General features: G+C 40.9%; 2 protein-coding genes and 1 long non-coding RNA gene across 10 annotated transcripts in view; 1 reads left to right on the top strand and 2 right to left on the bottom strand.

Annotated features, from left to right (window-relative positions):
* The window catches only part of dner (delta/notch-like EGF repeat containing), a 48,116-nt gene extending 29,337 nt beyond the window's left edge, over positions 1–18,779 (bottom strand). For 2 of the 3 annotated variants that reach the window (XM_008425405.3, XM_081615005.1), the window contains exon 1: positions 18,223–18,778. In XM_008425405.3, coding sequence (XP_008423627.1) covers positions 18,223–18,552 — 330 coding nt within the window. In that variant the 5' untranslated portion in view covers positions 18,553–18,778. Of the gene's footprint in view, positions 1–18,222 lie in introns of all 3 variants that reach the window. The other variant, XM_081615004.1, reaches the window with a different exon arrangement.
* On the top strand, positions 4,384–7,505 carry LOC145554710 (uncharacterized). The gene is made up of 2 exons (XR_014090698.1): positions 4,384–6,324; positions 7,351–7,505. It is a non-coding gene; the product is annotated as an uncharacterized LOC145554710 (long non-coding RNA).
* A 3,157-nt stretch (positions 18,780–21,936) lies between the features above and the next one.
* The window catches only part of trip12 (thyroid hormone receptor interactor 12), a 31,094-nt gene continuing 29,476 nt past the window's right edge, over positions 21,937–23,554 (bottom strand). For all 6 annotated transcript variants that reach the window (XM_008425414.3, XM_008425415.3, XM_081615001.1 and 3 more), the window contains one exon: positions 21,937–23,466. In XM_008425414.3, the coding sequence (XP_008423636.1) occupies positions 23,270–23,466 (197 nt within the window). In that variant the 3' untranslated portion in view covers positions 21,937–23,269. The remainder of the gene's footprint in view (positions 23,467–23,554) is intronic.

The following is a 23,554-nucleotide window of genomic DNA, read 5'->3' as shown; positions in this document are numbered from 1 at the left end:
AATTCAGCTCAAACAAAATATTTAATTAATGACGGGTGACAAAATAATGCTTGGAAATCATTCTTCAAAAGACTCATTCTTCCTTTTTTTTTTCTTTTTTTTTTTTTTTCAATTTTCACTCGTGAAGTTTGATCCCCTGGAGTTGACATGATAACCTTCAGCTTGAGAAGATCCCCACACTTGAGCACTTAACATTGCTGCCAGCGTGTAATTAATTCATTTGTGTTTATGTAAAGCACAACGCCCGTTGTTTGCGCTCGTGTTCTGCTGAGGCAGTGAAAGCAGAAACATGGAAAAGAAGAGCCGACAATGTAACGTAGACGCAAAAGCTTTGAAGACGAGTGAAGTACAGTATCTTCCTCCTCGGACCCTCCCTGGGCTCACAAATGTTCCTCTGAAGAAATAACTGAGTGTTACCAACAATTGTTTTTTTTTTTTTAAAGACAAGTCCAAGACTCTGAAGTACAACACTTCTCCTGTGTCTGAAGTGTCTGAAGCTTCTGTGGCGTTCAAAAATGAACATAAAATGCAGAAACTTTGCAAAATACTCTGGCTGCCTGCCTACCTGAATTTGGGTGGTCAAACTACACAAACAAGGTACTGAAATCAAAAGATGAGTTGACGGAATTTAGGTCATTTATTTTGAGAGTGAAAGCAAGTTTTTATTTTAGTGCAACAGACTGATTATGTGCTTCATGTTTGTATTTCTGACCATATAAAGACTTTGTGTTGACTTCCATTTATTTTATCCCAAGACCAATACTTTCCTAAGCCCAAATACTTTCCAAACCTTAGAAATCAGGGGCCACGACCTGAATAAGTCTTCAATCTTCTGAATAAAAGGGACAGTAAAAGAAACGGTCCTAAATCAGCGATGAAAATGTATACACCCTGTGTTTGACCCATCTCTTCCAAGAGAATAAAGGAAACAAAATGTGAAATGCAGTGATTCGAGCCTCCCGTTTAAAACATCAACGATTTGTCAGTAAGTGATAGATGTGCTAGGATTTCACTCACCCATCAGTCAAAATGCAATTCAGCATGAAACTCCCCCATGAGCCGGCTTATCGCTCGGCTGTCTGTCTTCCTGTACGCCGTCTCAGTGATCACAGGGATCCTTTTACTCACGTTTTAACCGTCGTCATAACTAAACCATCTTTCTATTTTTGTTATGTTAAGCTTCCTTATTTTGACTATATTTCTTTTACGGTCTATTACTAGTAAATAACTGAAGCACAGACAAAGCTTCCTATATTTTAAACAGCCCGATGTGGAAAACAAGTCATTGCTCCTGCTGATGGTGCCTGTTTTAAAAAGATAAAGCTTTTTTTTTTTTTTTTTAAGAAATTACTTCAGCGGGGATCTAAATATGGAAAAAAAGGAACTGATAAAGATAGGATGTGCTTCTGCTCAAAGAAGAAGAAACTGTATTAATTATTTTGATCAGCCTAAATAAACTAAAAAGTAGAGATGTGCCGATCAGGTTTTTTCCTGCCGATACCAATACCGATCACCCATGAGGGCCAATCACCGATACCGATACCGATCACATAATTATTATTAATTTATTTTTTTATCATAAACACTACCGGTTACATTATGTGGAAAAAGGAACCATGAATTCACCTTATTTTAGACAAAAACTTGTTTTTAATAACTTTTTCCAAGAAGAAAACTAAACAAAGCAGGCATTCTGCAAATTGTACTGCTATCGGTAATACTATCTTTAACAATGCAAAGAGCCAAAATAAAACCTCTCAACATTGCCAAAAAAATTCAAGTATAAAACTTAACATTCAAAGGCAAATACAGGATCCATTACAATAAACAATCCTGAGTTATTGAGTGAAAATTTCCTGATAGCATGGCGGCTAGCTGATTACTGCTAGTTCTGATTGGCTGTTTCTGACTGAGCGGAGTAATTATGCAGAACAGGGAGGAGATCGATTATTTTTTTTAGAGATTATTTGTCTCATGTTAGGACAGCGAAAGTTTTAATACGTATGTAAAATTTAGTTGGATGTTGGATGCTGCAGTTTTAAGCAGAGGTTCGGTGTGAGAGTCACTACCAGGTGGAGCAGAAGCGGCGCTCTGTCTGTGAAACTAAACAAAGCAGGCATTCTGCAAATTGTACTGCTATCAGTAATACTATCTTTAACAATGCAAAGAGCCAAAATAAAACCTCTCAACATTGCCAAAAAAATTCAAGTATAAAACTTAACATTCAAAGGCAAATACAGGATCCATTACAATAAACAATCCTGAGTTATTGAGTGAAAATTTCCTGATAGCATGGCGGCCTGTAGCGCGTAGCAGTGGTTCAACAGCGAGAGCAGAACCAGCGTCTTACATCGCAGCTCGAAGACTTAAATAATTTTGCGGGTTATTTGTTTAGCTTTCTGACCGTCATGCTAATCCAGGTGAGTGTTTGTAGCTGTGCACTGCTTTACTTGCTATTTGATCCTCCATATGTCTTTTTTACTGCAGTGAGCCTCGATGTAGCCAAACTCCGTCAAGTAAGGCATTGTTTTTATGCCATATTAGTTTAGTTGTGTTGATGCATTTTGACGTGATTCAATTTTCCGCCGCAACACGCAAACGTCCCCATTCACTCAGTGCATTATAGTTCCACATCGCTTAGGATTTGTTGCTGCGCGTTTGCGCAGCGTGAAGGAAAGAGGAGACCAGCTGCACAGGCAGGCTGCGAAATGAGATGCAGGTGATCGGTGTGATCGGCATCAAGAGACCGTGATCGGCGATCACCGATCATACACTTTTTCACGGAAATCGGCTGATTATGATGTCCTGGTTTGATTCTTTCTGGGCTAGAGCAGTTCCATCGATACCTGAACAGAACCTGTACCGACTCGGTTCCTCGGCTTCGACAGCAAGAACTGTCAATGCAGCAATTTAGCAGCATCGATCTCCTTATGTAAACACCGCTTTCCTCTTCTTAGCAGAATGGGCTGTGCAGCAGTGCACGTCTTCATTTATATGTGTTTAAACTGGCTGAGATGGCATGACTCTGCAGTCTCAGCCAGTTAAGTTAATCCTGTACCTAATTAGGTTTCAGCTCGCGCGCCATTTCGACCCTGACGTTAACCTCAGATTTAGGGCACGTGGTGTCGGCTCTGCTCTGTGAAATGACTAAAATCATAAACATCATCGGCTGTAAATGAAACAAGACGAATGTGATTTTTATTTTTTATTTTTTTAACCACATTATCTCCCAGGGTTCCCTCTTGCTCCTTTAAAAACTTTGCCTCAAAGTGTTCCCAATATATAGAAATCAGCTTTGAATTAGTGCATGGTTTATTTCTTTAGTGCATGCTTACATAATTGTATTGAGTCACGTGTAAATAAAAAGCAATAATTACTAAAAGTGTATTTGTTCAAATGCAGTAGTGTCAGCTGGATCAGCTGCAAAGGAGTAAAATCAAAGTGAACTTTCTGAAACAATAACATTAAAAACTGTGCAGAAAAATAAAACTTATATAAAAACCCTCTCTGCACTTTCACCAATCCAAAACGTTCCCATGTTCATCCAAGCTGTTTCGCCATCGATAACTAGAGATGACGCTGAGGCCAGAGTGTGTTTTTCTTCCCCCCGTCTCTCCCAGTCGCTCTTTAATGTTATCTATTTCTGCACATCAAAGTGTCCACCATCCCTCCCTGCCTCACTGACTTCCTCACGGTTTTCTGGCCCCGTGGCTTCAAAGAGCAGCTCGCCTTTTAAAATCCGGATCCACGAGGTCCACAGGAACACGGTCAAGCACCTCGACGCATTTCAACCTCGCCTCGACGCATTAAGCAGATGCAAATGCAGCGGCGGAGTAGAGATGGAAAGGAGACAAGCTAACGAGGTAAAGCTGTCCTCCATCCTCATGAATTTCAATTTAAAGAATATATTTTACATCGCAACAAATCTTTCTCTTCGCATCAGGCGTCGCCAGTCGCACTCTTCTGCCATTCGGAAGGCGACTGACAGCTGGGTGATGCTCACTGCTGGTCCACCAGGTTCTCTATGTAAATTATGTTCAATGAGCTGCCATAATAAACCGACATCAGCCCTCAAAAGTTAATCACCCCTCAACTTTGCCTTCTGCCAAGACAGATAGAGTGAGTGATGAGGATTAATACAACAAAATGAGACCACGCGGCGAGGGGAAAAGGGGGGGGGATACTTAAGTGGCAGCAATGCCGCATGAGCGGAGGGACTCTGGCATCTCATCTTTAGGCCTGAGTCTAGCTCCTTATTCAATCAGGCAAGGAATAAAATGGATCAAGAGCTGTCATGCTTTCTGTGAGATCATCTAAAGCCCTTCAGATGCACCAACAGATAGACAAGGATTTTTGTTTGGGACTCCATTCCCCCCCCCCCCCCCTCCACATGCAGGCAGCTTTTTTACGTCACACTTAGTGTAGCGTCTGCATGCAAGAGCAAACCCTCCAGTGAAAAACACTCCTCAGCTACTCTTCATTAGCTGTGACTTTAAAATCAGCTTTGTGTCAGTTTGAGTCTGCCTCGTGTTTTTCGGAGGAACAAAACTGGATCTGTCTTCAATCAGACGCTAATGCAGAGTGAAATACTTTTTTTTTTTCAGAATCTGCCTTGAGATTAGGCCTCCTCAAAGTTTTATGCACAATAATTCAGAGCAACTGAATTGCTAAAACCTTACAAAACTCTTCTGCTTGTTCTGCTCGAAGCAAAGATGTTGAAGACGATTCATTATGAATTTGTGTTAAAAATGTCATAATTCATCTGCGATGCGCTAAAACCTGCCTATGTTTAATCTTGATGACTTTATTTACCCCTTCAAAAAAGCAACAGCTGTAGGTTTAATCCATGCTCTGGTTGACTTTAACTGTTTTATAGGAGCTGATTTAGAGATCGTTTGGTTAGAAGTGTTTGCGTTCTCTCCTGGTACTCAACCTGTTCAGAGTTCACCTGCCTCTCACTTTTAGGACACAACGAATGTACAGGTACAGGTAATGGATGGATGCTCCGTTTTATGAGACTACGTCAGATTGTGTGACAATTTTAGTAGATGCTTTGTAGGCTCTGATGTTCCTGGTGTTTTTTTTTATTCTCTCCTTTTTTTCTGTCGTTAAATTTCACTTTGCCTATGACAATGAGTTTGCCTCGATTCTGACTCAACTGCAGTTGTCTTAAGAGGAAGAAACTTGAAAGATTGCGTCCCCCTGCACATCCACATTGAGTTGCTCACTAACCGTGGACGCATTTTGTTTTTGAACTGTGCATTACCAGCTGCTTCCACAGCATTTTTTATTTTATTTTTTCCTCATTTCGCTACCTATCCTGTGCTCCCAAACCAGATTCCATCTCCGCTTTGCAGCACGCATGACTTGAATGTGAATAGAAACTCAACTCCTGCTTTTCAGGCGGCCTTTTTGGATGACACATTGTTTCATCATCAAACCGTCAGAACAAACCGTCGTTACTGGCCGTGGTTAAGAGGTGCTACATGCCACTATACGAGCATTTTAGATCTGAATTGAAATGTGCCCGGGCTTTTTGAAATGCACAACATAAAACCGCTCCTCTATCTGGCCACAGCTGCTCCAGATGGATGTCATTTCATGCTGCGATCTACAAATTCACTTCTCACCCTGACCTACATACACACAGCACTCGGTATTAAAAAAGTGACACCTACCGCTGACATGATTAAACCGGTGCTGGCTTGAAAAGCCATATTTTTCTGGAGCTGAATCAAACCGAGAGAGGCTTCAGGCGTTTGTTGTTCTGATTTTCAGGCCACTTTTTTTTCTTTTTTTTTTAAATGGTTTTGTTTTAAGCAGGTTTGCAGTGTGCATTAAAATAACTAAAATCCCTTTTCTTTCAAGTCGGGCTAAAACTGGATCCGAAGCTCATCCTGGCGCCAAAAAGGGAATGACTCACTTGGGAATCGAATGAGGAATGTTCTGATCTTATTGTCCTGATTTAAACCTGAACGATCAGCAGTCGCTTTTCCGGACTTTTAACAGCAGCGACGTTTGGGGGAAGGGGAGGAAGCGTGTTACGTCCGTCTCCACCTGTTGATCTTTTCATGCTCCTTTCATCGTTGCCTGTTGCCATAGTAACCCGCACTGAGTAACAGAGGAAACGACAGTGTAGAAAGTGGGCCTCGCGGTAGGAGGCCACCCCGGACATGTATCATCACTCTGCGCCCCCACCAGCCCCGTCAGCGAGGAGGAAGGAAATGTTTCGGAGCATCTGACAGGGGTCTGAAAAACACGCCTACAAGACACGTGTTCAGATGGTGACAGGAAGGACGCTGCAAGCTCACAGCACTTATAAAGGTTATTATTATTATTATTATTATTATTATTATTATTATTATTATTATTATTATTATTATTATTATTATTATTATTATTATTAAATGGAGCCAGGTCTAGATAAGAGCGGACGGGATGTGGCTAATGTGCAGGATGAAGTTATTTGAGCCGAAGCACTAAGCAAGGCTAACATTATTTCCCAAACTGTGTTTCCGTTACTGAGACGACTAGTCACAGTGTTGGAAAAATTAGGACCAAAGATATATAAAAAATAAAAATAAAAAAGAGCATCTAAGTGGTAATCAATGATACCAGATGAGAGTCAGTGGGGGAGCAGATAAACCGATTCCAACGCTGTGAGCTTAAAGCGTGTAATTACAGGCTCAGCGCTAAGTTAAGAGTCTGAGGAGAGAGGAAGTCGGAGTTCAGTTCAAATAGAAATTTACATAATAGGTATCTCTTCAACTGCAACTATTATAAAAGCAACATATTGTCAGTAAAGTTAACAACATCACGGATACAAAATAAGCCAACAGGAAAATTACATATTTAAACATTTATTTTAAGTATTTTAAAAAATTGGAAGTAGCACAACGTTCACTAAAGGTGACAAATCTGGAAAAACAGACCAGAATAGATCAAAAATGTTGAAGGATGTTCATCAGTCATCAGATTAGGCCCATCTCTTCAGATCCTGATAACTCGCTGAATAGTCAGTGATGGTTGATGTGTAATTTTACTCTAATACACATGCATATTCATGTGAAGCATGCAGGAAACCACTCGAAATCTGACTATGATCACAAGGCATCGCCTCTGATTTGGAGAAGTTACAGCAACTTACCATCAACATCGACATCAAAGAAAGGCAGAAAACAATCAGAATTTCACCCTGTTCTTGTCTTTTCATTGAATGCTTTTGGGTTTTGAAAAGCAATCAGCGATCCATCTATAGAAACCTTCCAGCCCAAAGACCAACCCAGCTGTTGGTCTTTGGCTTTAACCAACCCAGTTGGTTAAAGCCCTTCATGCTGTGTTTGTCTGCAGGACTTCTTTGGATTAATCTGTTATTTACTATCAGCGACTGAGACGTGATGTTTACGATGCGCACAAGGACATACATGCATCACGCCACGCTGCCTTGCTTCCCAGCTGGGCTCTATTAAGGAGCATACTGTCAAATAAAGCTGGCTGCTGAGTTACGAGTGTCTGGTAGGAGGACAATCGTGCATCTGTTACCGAGTCGATGTCATTAAGAAGGAACGGGAGAGGACGACTTGACTCAGCCCTCACGATATACAATATGAATCAGAGCTCTGAACTGTGAGTGTTTTTTTTTTCTGTCAAATAATAGATTACCTATTGAAGAGTCATCTATACACATGTTGAACCGACTGTTTCAAAGTAATGTTATTGGTTTGCTGTAACGAAAAACCTAAGGCAAGAAAGAAGTGGGCTGACTCCCCTCATTGTCAAATTATTTATTCTCCTTGACACTGTGCTCATCCCGGTCGGGTTCTCAGGAGGAATGATGCTATTTTCCGAGTCGAGACAGAGCTGAGTGACATATCTGTCAAACTCTCACCATCTGCAGCTGACAGTTGCCAGAAGCTGTTAACTTATTGTTGTTGTGTTTTCTTTTCTTTCTTTCTCTTTCTGTTTTTTTCACAATGATTGAATCAGACTTCGGCACTGATCTCAAACCGCTGTTTTCTGTACTCAACCTTTCATGTTCGCCAAACACTTAAATTCAGACGTTCGCGTGACGATGACACCAATCATCATAAGGATGCTGCGAGAAGATTAGGCATCAGAAGTTATGGCCGCAGCCATCAGCCGCGGAGTTAATGATGAACCAACTTGCTTCATGCATTAAACATTGTAATGAGAGTGGACAGGAATAAAGAGACTGTCAATAAGCCCCACTGAGAGAAATAAAAAAAAGAGCTGTTGCAGGCTGATTTCTCCTGGACTCCAGACAAATGAAAGAGTCTGTGGCGGAGAGGTTGGAGCTCTGTTTGCGCTCAGAGCTACAGATCTGTCAGCAGCAAATTATCAGCCTGTTAAAAGCAGCAAACGAAGCATGATCGCAGTCTAACTGACTTGTATCATTTATGAGTTTTTGTGGTGAAAAAAAAAAAAAAAACGGTTTTAGTGAATAAGTTACATAAAACTGGGATGTGTTTTTAGGTGATTTATTAATGTTGTTAAGTGAACAGTGAGATTTGTCCCGATTCCTGGGATTTTATGTTGCATGTGTTTTCATCCTCTGCCCAGATTTTGTTTATTTCTCAAAGCAGGTATTGGTTTCATTATTGCTGCCTTTGTGCTGCTTCTGTCAAGTCTCAAGGGAGTTTTCTCATTTTTTCGCCTTGTTGGAAAACCAGCTGCTTCTTTTGTGCCTTTTACTGGTTTTGTTCACTGTTACTCTTCGGTCCAGTTGTTCATATTTTACTTTGTGCCTCTTTTATCTGTGTTAAAATCTAGGCTTGATGTATTTCTAGTGTTAGCTCAGATTATAACAAGCAATAATATTACAGAGGAGAGAAGGTGGAGTTTTTATGTTGTTTTTGTAAGTTTGAACTGGCTGGCTGCAAAACAAAGTCCCCCTCCTTGGCGGACAACAAAGATACTGAACTGAACTGAGTTACAGTAGCGATGCACATGATACACAGCTGTACATGATATTGTCAGCAGGCGACTATGAATCCATTCAAGCGCCGAGCAGAAGCAAAGAACAAATTTACGTGTCATTAACACACTTCTGTGCTTTTGCTCAGCCATAACTTTCTCCAGCTGAATAGAAACAAAACTGAAGAATATTTTGGACGAAAGCGATGAAGAGTCAACGCTCAGCTTCAGTAATCACAGATAGAAACAAGCCCGAAAAAAACTGGGTGTAGTGATGGACTCAGACCTGAACCTACAGGCTCATATAAAGACAGTTATAAAGTCAGACTTCTATCTCCTGAAGAACATTTCCAGGATTAAAGGACTAATGTCCGAAGAGAAACTCATTCATGTGTTTATCTTCAGTCGCATTGATTACTGTCTTAACATGTTTGTCTTAAAATGTCAATCGTCCAGCGGCAGCTGACCGAGAACGCTGCTGCTCCTGTTCTCACTAAAACCAGGAAGATGGAGCACATAACCCCAGTTCGAAAGTCTTTATACTCGCTCCCTGTAGCTCTGAAAATAGACTATCATATACTCCTGTTAGTTTATAAATAACTAAATGCGTTGTGTAAAACACTTTGAATTGCCTCGCTGTGCTGTGTGCTCTACAAATAAGCTTGACGATGATGATGATTAATTCTCCCGACCTAGTTTTAGTTCGTACCAGTTTATATTGACAATAAGAACAATGAGATAAATCTGTTTCTGTCTTCAATAATCACATTAGAAAACTATTTCCTGTAATATTTGCCTCTTCTTTGAAGTTTATTTGTATAAATAACAGTGTCATTGGGTGCAATGCCCAGGGTTTCCGTGCCTCTCGCACAATGACCGCTGGAAACAGGCACCACCCTTCCTGTAATGGCGTTAAAGGGGGGGGGGGGGGGGGGGGTGCCTGTTTATAGGATAAGCAGTAGATCATGGATGAATGGTCTCATTGGGGATTAAATAAGAGATAAGCACGGTATCCATCACAGCAAGTACTGCAGCACTGTGATATCACTAATTTTTACACTGAACTACATACGAACCTATGGTTCTATCGGAGAAGCCGTACTGTCGCAATCTGAAAAGGTCTTAAAAAATAGTGAAAACGACTCAAATCCATTCAAAGATACGTTGGTCTGAGTGTAAAGCCTGAAAAAACGGATACAGGCTAAAGAGGAACGGACAGATTTCTACGAGTGTTTTCAGTTTCTAAGGAATACACTAAAAGTAGAAATCAAAACAAGCAGCAGCTGCTGCCTTTTAAGCCGGCGTTTGCTGTTTCCAACCCCTCACTCCGGCCTCTCATCTGCCGTTCTCCCTCCCCTGATCAAAGGCCCAGGTGATGTGTGAAATGGAAATGGCCGGCGAGTTTGGCCAAAAACTCCCCCGTTCAAAGACAACAAAGTCCACCTCGTAACACAGGGAGACATTAACTTGACCGGCGGTGATAACAGCTCAAAGCGGGTTCACTCTGCTGACGGGTAGCTGCTAAATTAAAGCCATCGGCAGGGGTTATAAACAGAGCTGTAATATTGTCGCATTTATCAAACCATCTGCTCCACATGGAGGAGTGTGTTTTCCTTTGTGACTTGTGCGGCTTTGGCTGCCGTTTATCAGCTTTTTATGCATTGATTTTAGGAGGAAAATCTTCACCTTTCACACGTTTTCTCGGTTTTTCTCTCTTTACGGCCAACGCCAGCAACGCACACAAGAAATCTTCAGGAATTCACCTTAATATGTATCGTAACCCGTCTACCTCCAAGACGCCCACTCAACACCTTTAAAATTGCATCATTTCAAAAACAAAAACTTTGTTCCAATTTCAAACACAAATTAGGACGCAAGAAAATGACTTTCCAAATTTTAAAAAGAGGAATCTGAGCGTGACATGTTCCAGTATTCAGTCTCCTTGATATGTTTCCGTATAGATTTAACTAAAACCACACACACCCCTGGGCTTCTGACTCACAGGCTTTGTATATCAAACAGAGCAAAGACTTGGATGAGCTCTGAGCTCTGCTTAATTGGATGCAGCCCATGCATCTCTGCTAACGAAGAGAAGATGGTCATGGGAGGAAAAAAAAAAAAAAGCTGACCACCACACACACAAGCGTACGTTTTCCGACAGCCACGATGGGCTTCGGGACACGGCTTTGTTTATTCTCTGAGTGCTGTCAGCAGAGGGACTTTCTGTAATGGGATGTGTGTACTGGAGCCTCGTTACACACTTTCTCTCTTTGAGAGAGAAAGTCTTCTTCATGTCACTGCGGTCTAATTAACACTTCTTGTTCAAAACAGCTACAGTGTGTGAGTAAAATAATCTTTGGTGAAAAGTTTCTCGCTGCATTATAACTCACACACTTGTGAAAACTGAGAAGAAAAAAAAACACACACACACAGCAACAACTCTGAAATATGGACTTGTTCCTAATCAAAAACTGAATCTGATTCTTTGATACTGATGAGGCAGATATTATTACATTACACTTTAGCAAAACATAAAAGAAAATAGCTAACTTTTAGTTTTAATCAATGACAGATCCCATGTGTCATGCACCGAAAAAGCAAGATCCAGCCACTTTGTGATCTTTTGGAAACTGGAATAGAAGCATCTAGGAATGTCTTAGAACAGATGGAAGATTATAAGAAAAGTAATCATTTACTCAAATGGAGAGAAAGGTAACTATCTCAAGATCATCATCATCTTGATGAGACTCTCATGAAGATGATGCTCGGGTCACGACCCTTTGGTGTTTATTACATTCTGTTACTTTCTCCGGGTTCATAACGGCCATATCAGTTCATTCCTTTGCGTTTAGCTTCTTAGTTTATTCTTGTGTTCCTTGCACATTTGAAACTTTTTTTTTTTTTAGATTATTGTCAGGCCTGTTCTCTATTGGTTTGTGGATCTGTAGATCTGTATCAAGTGTTAGTCTCCTCCCTCAGTTTTCCTGCCTCCTTCCTGCCATGGCTGTGCCACATTTCCTTTCGTCAGGTCAGCTGGATCCTTTGTCACTTGTCTCCCTTGCCTCAGTATTCAAGCTCCTGTTTTTCATTATTCATTGCTGGATTCTTCCGTTCCACTGCCTGTCTCCATGTCCATGTTTATGCCGTGGTTCAAGCTCTGCAAGTTTTCTTTTTTCGCTAAGCCTTCGCTAGTGACTTTCTGCATCTTTGTCCTGCTGCAACTGCACACAGAAGATCTACTAAAATACCGACCTACCAATCCTACCACTCTCTGCAACAACGCTTTGAAGAAACATGGATAATATAGATTTAATTTCTCTGTTGGATTAATAAAATATTTCTGAAGTGATCTGGTTTGGATTTGAAGTTGTAACTCAGCCTTGCAATGTCATCAGATTTGAAACAAAACGTTTCATTTTAAAAAGAAAACTTTCATCATTTGTGGAAAAAATTATTTTAATATATTTTACCACAAATCCAGTTTTACAGATAATTACAACCAAAACCAAAAACCAGAAAGATGACTTTGATATAGAAGCAAACAAATTTTTTTTTAATTGGGCAGCTCTTTGTAATTCAGGACAACACTTTTAAAGGTTACATCCTCCAGCACCATTGACTCAAAGAAGGAGGGTGGCAGCCTCCATAACACATCCAGGCATCATGGAAGTGTTGCTCTTTACCTTCACACTCACACACATCTGGTGTGTATAGGAGTGCGTCACTGCTTAGCTGCTTTATCTGTACCTGTGTGGATATTCTGAGCCCTCAACGAAACCCTCCAGTAGCAAAAACGACAGAACAGAAAACGTCAAAACAACGAGGAGGAAAAAAAAGAAAAAAAAAAGCCTTTTTGTTATGCAGCGTATAATATAGGCAGTGGATTTCTTTGTCAAATCATCCCACTCATGGTTCGTAAGAGTTCTGTGAAAGACAGAAAAAAAAACAGACTCAAACATCAGCTGCACCGCAACATAAAATGCACGTCAGATGTTGCATTAAAAGATTAATGATTGAAGCACCGGAGTCTCACGGTGGGATCGCGACTGCTTAAATCTGTTCTACCCAAGCAATAATGGATTCAGCGGCATGTCATTGAGTGTTAATTAACTCCGTGAACATGGCGATTAAGACAGAGACATTATGTAGCACAAAACTGAAGCGAAACTTTCACTATCGGCTTTTATTTAGAGCAACTCAGCATTATAAAATGTGCTAAAGACTTTTAGTTATAATGTATTCAAAGTAGAGACTCCATGGTAATTGGTGAGTGTGTAAGAAACTGGTAGGCAGATTGTGTTACCTTGGGGAAAAAAGCCAAGCAAGCACTTTATATCTGAGTCTTTTTCTTCTCTTTTATTAATTTTAAATTTATCCAACCATATGCACACTGTAGCCCTCACTGAGAGAGAGAGAGCAAATCCGTTTTTATGCAAAACTGAAAAAGGTAAAAATAAAAGAAACATCCAAAGAAAATCAAAGCGAGAAGCATTATGGCTTATTAAAGATTCATCAGGACTTCAAAATCAGTCAAGCTCTGGCTAAATTTAGTTGGTCGCCTGTAGATCAAATCATAATTTAATATGGGTGACGTTATTTTGACTACCTCTATTTGTTTTGTCAGTTTTGTGAAAGGTTAACCAAACTCCTCCAGGCGAGTCCAGCTGAATATGGTTGTTGCAAAATATTTGGGCAAACTGCAAAATTTCAACAACAAGAAAATAAAACATATGGAGGAGATTTGTGAAGAGGAGATGGGTTGAGAGAAATGGCCTGACTTCATAATAAAAGACCTTTAATGACCATTTTGAGCCAAGTTGTTATAAAATCCTTATGGTCTGGCCTTAAAGGCCATTTTCAGCTCCCAACGACGTCTCCTGCTGCATCGCTCGCTTCTGCTGGAAGCAAGGCAGACAGATCTATAATCAGCCCAATTCTGCCCATTAACTTCACCATGCATGCGCCTGGAGCTCGGCCCGTACCGTCACCACCATCCCAATCAACAGCAAAGGGAGGAGGGAAAAAAATTTACATTCTTTGTAAGTCAGAAAGACAAAAAAAACTTTGTTTAGACTTCATGCACTGCCACTGTACTGGTGAATCAGTAGCTATTAAAGCTAATACAAACTGAATACACTTTTGAAATCCTCTAGTGAAAAAGAAATCAAACCGGTTAAAGTTCTGAAGACGATCATCATCTGGGTCGGCTTCGTAGCATCTACCGTTGCTTTAGGGTCATTAGAGTTGAAAGACAGCAGGATCTCTGTGAAAGCCCATTAATTACCCTGCTGTGTTTTCATAGTAGGTGTAATTTTGTTTCAGACAAAAACATAAAATAACACAGGTCAGTAAAATTAAGTAGTTCTTATATGAGGCTGATTCAGTGAAACGAGGTAATGGAAAAGAAAATTAGCCTTAAAAATCTATCGAGATCATCAGAAAGATCCTAAAACATCCAACTCATCACAGAAGCTGATGTGCTCAGGAAGGATTATCCTCCTTCGGCCAAACTACCATTTTCAGTGCATTCAGTCAGAACAGAAAAAAAAATGCTTCCCTAAATGTAGATTCGGTTCTTCTGCCAAGATCTGCTGCTTACATAAACCTGAGTGGCTTAAACCCAGCAAGAGCCTTTTGTTGTAGAACAAATTGCTGTTTCGTATGGCAGCAACTTCACTGTGCAGCAGAATGAAACAACCAAATCCATCAGGGGAGCACAACAGGCCCTTCAATAATGAATAACTGAGAGGCTGAGGAGCTAATAATGCAGAGAAAGGCCAGTGGCAGTCAGTTCCAACCGGACCGCTCAGGGGATGCCGTCCAGAAAACGGTGCCGGCGGTTATTAAAAAAGCAGCGAGTTTAACAAAGAGAGTGGGTTTGTTTTCCCTCCTGGTGCTCAGCGGCGGGGTCTGCATGCGGCTGCTTTGATGATTTCTGCAGCGTGAAGCCCAGCCAAGGAGGGAAGTCACAAAGCTGGGACAGCAGCCAGAAAAGTTTAATAATGCTGCAAAGTTTCCTGAAACCTGCAGACCTTTTCATCTTCATTTTCAATATTTGCTCAGGATCACATCCTCCTGTTTGACACAAATCAGCACACAACCTCCCCGTCGCCCCCCGCCAACAATTTCTCCTTCTCTCATGGAGCAAATGTGTTTCTGGAGAGAGCAGAACGATTCAAACTCAGGTCGGCTACTAAACCCCAACTGACTGCCGCTCCAGTTTCCATGGTGAAGAGATGGACCGAAAAGTGGAGCGAGACAAAAATCGATGAATCCCCTAAGTCCCGACTCAGTGCTTGTGCCAGACCTGAGCTTCAGTGGCGCATGAGGGGGCATTAAGCTAGAGTGGTGTTGTTATTTATGCAGCAGGAGAGAAATGTTCACGTCCAGCTCGAGCGCTGATGGCTGCTCTCTGTTGAGGCTCTCTTTAAAGTATTCCCATGGTGCACACAGTGTCCAGTGTGACCTCGGGCCAGGATGTCACTGTCACCATCCTCAGAGGTTTTATTAAAGCAGGCCGCAGAGGTAAACAGCTCTATTCTGAGAAGCGGTAAGACACGAAGACCCTCTAGCAAACTGTTTTAGTTCTACACACAAAGAACACACACACATTGCTGCCCTCCACTCGTCACTGGTAGAAATTTCATATTGGTTTAATGCTCCAAAGAAGCATAAAACCAATAATTGAAACACTTTATCAGTGCGTGGGATGATTGTGAAACAAACTAATTAATAATAAACAATGTTTGAATGCGCAATCTTAAAATTATTGTGGATTTTCTTCATTCCACCCTGGGTCAAAATTACACATTCAGGCTCAAATATGCGCATACGCCTGCATTAATATGTACTAGATTTCCCAGGTCATGCTAAGCTTGAAGAGGACCAAACAGCAACCAGAAGGGTAACAATGATGATTACTTATTGAAAAATAAAAAAAACTTCACGACTGGAGGCACAAAGGGAGAGTCAAAGAGAGTGAAATGGAGACAGAGGGAAAATAACTGGCATGGCAGGAGGACTTGAGAACAAGAGGATCTGACAAGGGATGACTGATACAGAGGAGCTTATAAATCCTGACAAGGGAGACCAGTGCTTTAAAAAAAAAAAAAAAAGTCACATTTACAGACACAAGCTTCTGGCCATTAAGGTCTCAGCATAGTTCTGTGTTTTTGTATTTACAGTCTTTTTAAGCATAACCAACAGACTTTCAATGAGGTCAAGATCAGTCAAGAAGCCTAATGCTGCTGCTTCAGCCTATTCCAAATATTTATTTATTTTTTTTTATGTGTGGTTCTATTAAAAAGCCTAAATGTGTCCATCCAGCTCAAACACAGAGGGAAGAAAATTGGTAATCATTTTAAGGACCAGGTCAAAAAAAGATCAAGTATAGACCTGCCATGCTGCGGAAACCACAAACATACAAAAGCTGCAGTCGACACTGAACTTAGTGTAAAATGAACAGAGTCGGAGGGGTGCTGACCAAAAATAATCCGTTGCTTTACAGCTGACACAGCCGAGTAAAGCTTGAGTAAAATTTGCATCTGCACATATGGACAGACCACATGTCTTATTTTATAGAGATTGAGCTTCAGAGATACAATTATAACACATTTGCTAGAACAGTGGTCTGTAGCCTGCAGCTCGGAAACTGTAAGTGGCTTTGGACCTTCTACAATGACTCGTAATAAGTTTGGCTAAAAATTTAAAAGAACCAGACAATGATTCTAAATATAGATATATAACAACAAATGCAGGTTTTCAACTTTTTTCACAAAGAAAAAAAGTTAAAATGCTTTTAGATTTGTTTTTTCTTTTTCTTTTACTTTTTTTTTTTGGATTTTTCATATCACAGACAAAATAAAATCCATCCTTTTTTATTTTTACTTTTATTTTAAATCCTGAAAGTAGAAATAAAATTACAGTTCTTTAAGTATATATTTGTCTAAATGTATAAGTTGTATTTTTTTTTCAAAAGTCATGTGACATTTGTGACTCTAAATTTCTTTTATTTGACTGTCCTGAGAGCAAAATGGCAGGTGCCAAGCCTTTCAAGACTAAGAACATCATATGAACCGTTAAGCATGGTGATGGTAGCGTCATGCTGAGGGGTTTTGTTTGTCTGTTTGTTTTTGCCAGTGGTAGAAAGAAGAACTAAGCTAAGCAGAGACCAACAGATTGACAAAAACTTTGACAAAGTGTTCCAACAGGACACTGAGGTGTTTTAATTGGGAATAAATCATGTTTGAGTCTATCTGTAAAATTTTGACCAGAAAAAAAAGAAAATCAAACTTCACACAGCCTGTGTATGCAAACGTAAAGAAGAGAGCTCAAGCAGAGGAGCGGGGGAGGGTTTCATCTGCCACCTGTTGGATGATTCTGCTAAAACCCAGTCACCTTGGCTTCTCCCTCCCCTCTGCTGCAGCAGCCTCATTTACTCCCCTCCTTGCTGCTGGAGGATGCTCTCGCTCACCCCAGCCCAGCATGACTCAGAAGCCCGGCGCTGTAGTGACGCTCAGCCAAACTCTCTAAAAGCCTCGAGTAAAGCTCACGCAGTCGGGGAGCAATGGAGCGGGCTTTATGAGGCGCTAAATCAGAATAAAAGAGGACTGCATCGGAGCTTCCTGGCTCCCTTGAACATACAGGAAAGCTAAGACAAGTATGAGACCTGATTCACGGTGTCACTGCGCAACAGAGCCTCATTTGAGGGTGTTTTGATGAAAAACTGTAGGCCATTAATATAATGCACTATTTATTTTTGTATTATATACGCTTATTGATTAACACCAATAAGACCTGGTCTGTTTGGCACTCCTGATCTTTTTCTAGCAGGGCAGTATTTAATTTAAATCACGACTGTCCAGCTGGAAATCGATAGATGCACTTCAGAGGCGTCCCTTTGGCCTCGACGTCTGCTCCTCAAAGAGTTAATAAATTCATGCATGCATGATTTATCTGACGTAACTTTGTGCAACCGTAAACATAAAGCCTCTAACAGAAGGCATTGACTCCTCAATAGGTTCTAGTTTGCCAAACATCCTGTAATATTTTCTCTCTGAAACACACACACACACATACACACAGTTTCCCTTTTGCATCTTTCTGCTGCTGCTCTTCCTCCCTGTTTCCACAGCAACGCGGCACTCGACTCCATGTCTCAATGACCACACATGCTCCCACGGAAAAAAGAAAGAAAAAACACTTGCAAACAGCAGGACGTGTGAAACAATCTACTGTGTGGCACGAAGGCAGCTCAAGACGGAGATGAAGAGCTTAGCGGCTTCATACCTCGCAGTTGCGTCCAGTGAAGCCCTGGCTGCAGGTGCATGTGTACTCCCAGCTGCTCTCCAGCCTGAGCGGAGGCGGGAGGGCAAGACAGAGCCCCCCGTTGAGGCAGGGCCGGCCTTCGCAGGGGTCCGGGCGAGGTGTGGGTTGGGTCGGGCTGGGCTCGGCCGGCGAGGGGGTGTCCGGAGCCAGCAGGAAAGGAGAGGGGACACTCTGGACGCCTCTGCCCGGCAGCAGCAGGAGGAGGAGAAGCAGGGGGAAGGTGAGCTTCCAAGCAGCCTGGACATGACGGCAGGAGGCAACTGCCGGCACGCTGGAAACACTCATCCGCATCCTGATCCTCTTACTGTTTTCTTTGTGTGAGTGTGTGTTTGTGTTCTTGAGAGGTTCTGTTAGTGCTCAGCTGCAACTGAGAGGCGTGCGAGTGAGAGAGAGAGAGGAGAGTGAGGAAGAGGAGGAGGCTGCTGTTGATCCTCAGCTGTGTGCAGGAAGAATGACCTGCTGCTGGTGCCAGGGCTGAGGAAGGAAAAAGTAGGGATGCGGGAGGAGAAGGAAAAATAGGCTATTGGCTCTTGTCTCTGTGTGAGTCACAGTGACGATGATCACTGACGACACTCCAGCACCCTCCTACACCCCCCCCCCCTCCCCACGATCACCTTCACGCACACTCATCTCTCTCTTGTCTTTCACACACACTCTGCGCTGAGTACATCCTCCTCATTTGGAGTCTGATCATTCATGACTTCTAAAAGGCTCGGTTTAGAAAGAAAGACGGAGAAAGCCAGGAAAACAGAGACACGGCGGAGATAAACTTCAGCTGCACCACGACTTCAGCTGGTTTCCAGCTTATCGGCTTTAAGTACAAGGTACTCAGTACAGAAAGACAAGACAAAAACATTTACAACCAACCTTTTCTTGTTTCTAATTTCACTAGCTGTGCCCATGCCTGGTTACTGCCAGAGTTGTTGAACCACAGAACCTGACAAGAGGACGCAGGCCAAAGCCTCTAAAAGAGAAACACATCGAGCTCTGATCGCGTCCAAGACCAGAAGAGAAACAATTGATTGTCTGTGAAGGGTTAAAAAAAAAAAGCCTGCAACCAGCTAAAATTACTCCAAGAAAACGCCAGTGACTCAACTCGGAGGTCACAAAAGAACCCAACGTGACATCTGAAGATCTCAATTAAGGTCAGAGGTTACGTTTCAAAAATAACACAGACACTCAACAGAAACGACATCCGTGGGAAAGTTCTGCTGACCGAAGCGAACACAAAGTGCTGTCCAAATAAAACATCTTGATGCTCCACGAGACGATTCTGTTGACGTAATAGTGAAACGTCCTGGAAGGTCCAGGAATAGCAATAATGTTGAGAATAAAACCCAAAATATTCTCCACAAAGACAATGCCAAAAGAATTTTAGAGCATTTTTTTACTGACCTAAAGTTAAAAGTAGTGTAATGTACCTGTTGGTCTGAAACAAAAATAGTGTTGCCGTGTTAAAAGGGGAAAGGGAAACGGTTTCCTATTTTTGTTTTTGGTCTAGAAAAAAAAATCTACTCTAAGGATCAAGAGCAAGATTTGGGTCATTCTTTCCTTAAAGACCTTACTATAGTTTGCCAGATTTAATAAATCTGTGAGCCTCAGACTGCTTCTCAATGAGTAATCTGGAAATTTGTGGCTGTGCTTTTACTATTAAATTAAAAATAGCTGGAAGCATATTTAATAAAAGATAAATACTGTACGTTGTACTGAACATCTCAAACAGTCTTACTTTAATTTTGTTTTCTTTGACATCTTCATATGAATCAATCGCCAGAGTTGCTGTCTAAATGCATACTACTTTTGAATAATATAAATTAGAAGGTGCATAGCAACATAATAGGAGGGAAGAAATCTACCTTGGGTTTCACTTTGGACAACGCTGCTCTAAAAAGAACTGGATAAAATGCTCAGTATTTCTCAGCGACTGCCGAGTCACAGGGGATTGGATCTTTTCCTTTTGTGAATTTGTACTGGCTGCCCAGTAGGTGGCGGTATACAGGGTGGAAGTCAATCAAAGCCAATGAAATGATCTGTATGGCATCAGGAATAAAATCAACATCCAAAGCTATACAAGACAACAGTTTTTAGTTTAAAAAAAAAGAAAAAAAAGAAGATATTCCCTGCAGTGGCCATTAAACACAACAGCTTCACATCATGAGTAACTTGGGAATGGATGTAGGAATCCGTGTTTTTTTCCCATTGTCCTCATTCAGACATTCAGGCTCCGTCAGAGTGGATGGAGAGTGTGAAGCTATTATTAGCTCCCTCCTGAGATGCTTCACCCTGTTCAGGACCAAACTCCAATTGGGACAGTTTCACTCTTACTGGTGCAGCTCTGTTTACGTTCCGACACCAGAAGACACGAATGTTTACCCTTCCTGTGGATTCATATCAAACCTCAGGAACGTCTCCGTGAATAAAAGGAGAGGATCCAGGGATTCAGGTGTGAGTTAGTATGGAAGGAAACTTGATTAATTTATATTTTAAATAAAACATTAGAGCATAATATGGAGGTGCTCAGGAAGAATCTGTAGATCAAAAACACTATGTTGAGCATTTTTTTATTTTTGAATGCTGCGAGTCAATATCTTGATTCAATCTGCTGGACTAAAAATGTTCAGTCAGTTTGAATAATGAGCTGATAATAATAATGAGCTCCTTCAGGATGCGGTGGAACAAGAGTTTGCATCGTTCAGAGCCTGTATGAGGAACGTTTCCAACTAATTACTGAATCTATGCCACAAATGCTTAAGGTGGTTCACAGAGTAAATAAAATGTCAAATCCAACAACAACATGGAGTAACTTGCAGTTCAGGTCAGATGGGAAATGATTATAAAATTACATATCTGAGCTTTTTTCCTCTCAAAGGGTCACACAGGTTTTGCAGCTCATGCATTTAGTTGAAACTGAAGGGAAAAAATGTCTGGCTTGTCAAAGGTTGCAGACTCCTGGGTTAGGACAGTGCAAAGCATGTGGTCTGATAAAACAGTAAAAGTACAAGTAAAATAATTAAGTTGATAAAAATATCCAGGGAATAAGGACTTATTATGGTTTAATATTGCTTATTTCAACACCCACACACATATTGTGTAAGATTTAATCACAGCCTAAGCCTTTTGTTGTTTGAGCTCAGGGTTTTAGGACACAGCAGTAGGAAAAAGTCCAAACCTGTAATAAGCAGCTGTTATTAAATCCTGCCAACACAAAACACAAACAGATAAAAATCACAAGATTAAAAGGATTGAGAAGTTCAATATTTGCCCGTTTTAAAAGTGAAACTTGTTTTATAAAGATTGATATAAATATTTCAAGCCTTTATTTCTTGTAAAACTCCGGAAACCTTTTTAGGTATTTTGAGTTAATAGTCTCCATTTTAAAACTGTTAACTTCTTAACATTTTCTGAGACACTACATTTTGTTTTTTTTAATTTTCTGTAAACCATTTTCAAAATCACATGAAATAAAGGCTTAGGACATTTCATGTGCAATTAATCAATACAACACGAGTTTCACTTTCTGAATTGCGTGGCAAAAGTGACAACCTCAGGATTTTTCTTTTTTAAGATGCACCTGCCAGGGAAACAAATGAGGTAAAGAAATGAATTTGAGTAATAACTATTCAGCAGTAAAACAAACGGGGTGGGTAAGGAAAAAAAATCAAAACTATAAGCCAATGAGTCAAACAGTTACTTTATTTATGTTCAGGTAAAAACATGAACCTGATGCAAGTAAATTATTGCAGATCTTAGAAACCAGCACATGAACGATTGGGCCAGGAGAGCATACAGTGGCGCCCTCCCCTGGCCACAGACTGCAAGTGCACACCACGGTTTGTTCCAAGCCAGCAGTGCAAAGAAAAAAAAAAAATCAACTACAGCAAGAAAAAAAAAAAAAAAAGACAATATAGAAAATTAAAAAAAAAAAAGGTAAAGCAGACATTCTCACCTCAAACATGGTGTGAAACTGCATATATACTTTATTCCATAAATGAACTTGAAATGCTATCTGGCCAAGAAACGATAAAATGAGACCAGCCAATTATTTTTGTGCCCAGCTACATTTTATGTGTTGAGGGTTGCTCAGAGCTTGGTCTACCAACGTCACCCTACACGTCCAGTAGGGAAAAACAGAAAGACACTAACTCTATTAAAATAAGAGCAAAACAAATTTACCTGGTCAACACATAGGTTACAACTCTTCATTTAAGCTGAAGCTCTCTATAATAAAGGAGGCCAGAACACAGTCCCAACTTGGGTAGATGGTGTTTGGGGGGGCAGATGGGGGGGAATAAAAATAAACAGATAATATGATCTTATCACTACCTGCATTCAACCAACGGCAACTCTCGTTTTCAACACTGGAAGCAAAGACACACAGAGGGGGAGGAAGCCGAACCAAAATGCAACACACAGACTGGGGGCCGATATAATACAGAACAAAATGCCAACATATGAACTGAGGGGGAGACATGAAAACAAAGAACTATTCTATCAAATGTGTAGAATGAGCAAAGTCTGCAAATTTGTCTGTACAAATGATCTTTGGAGCTAAAGTAAACCTAGCCTGCTCAATGAAATCGCCCTCCCCTTCCTCCCCTAACGCCCAGTAAGCCGTCCGCCACTCTGGAGAGGAGACATCCCTTTTTTTCTCTCTTTTTTTTTTAAATATCACATAGCAATGCAATTTAAAATGTCACCCAGATGTTTTCATCTTTTTAACACTACTGATATAGGTTTTATTCTCTCTTTTTTTTATATCTTACGTTCTGAGTCATGGAAACACACTTCCACTTTTTTGTTTTTATAATTGTTTTTTTGTTTTTTTTTTTGGAGAGACAAGGGGGCAGCAAATATATATTTAAAGTCGTAACTTTTTCTGCAAGCTGCTTTCTCTAACAACAAGGCTATCCCTGTAGCCTCGGTGTGTGAGATTACAAAACAAAACTTAAGGAAGTAATGATTTTTATCAGTTGCTGAAGAAGGCATTTGTATTTGAGAGGTGGCGAGATCAGGAAAGGTGGAACGACTGCTGGCCCTCGCGAGCAGCAATCAACAGTTTTTCTCGCATGATCTCTATGCTGGAGTAGTCAGGCAGCTTCAGGTAGTTGACGCAGGTCATGACTGAGGGCAGGAAGTCGTCGGGGTTCTCCGTCGACTCGAATGTCTTCCTCACAATTGTCAGAGGGGGGTTGAGGCTCCGGAAACCTGCCGATGACGACATCCACGTTAGTGTGAGGAAAATTACAGCGCGGGCTTGTTTAGCCAATACATCTTTCTTTCTTTTTTTTGTTAT

Source organism: Poecilia reticulata, chromosome 13 (genome assembly GCF_904066995.2).
Source record: "Poecilia reticulata chromosome 13, P_reticulata-male-v2, whole genome shotgun sequence".
Taxonomy (NCBI): Eukaryota; Metazoa; Chordata; class Actinopteri; order Cyprinodontiformes; family Poeciliidae; genus Poecilia; species Poecilia reticulata.
The sequence above is the reverse complement of the archived record's forward strand: the minus strand, read 5'-3'. Positions and strand labels throughout refer to the sequence as shown.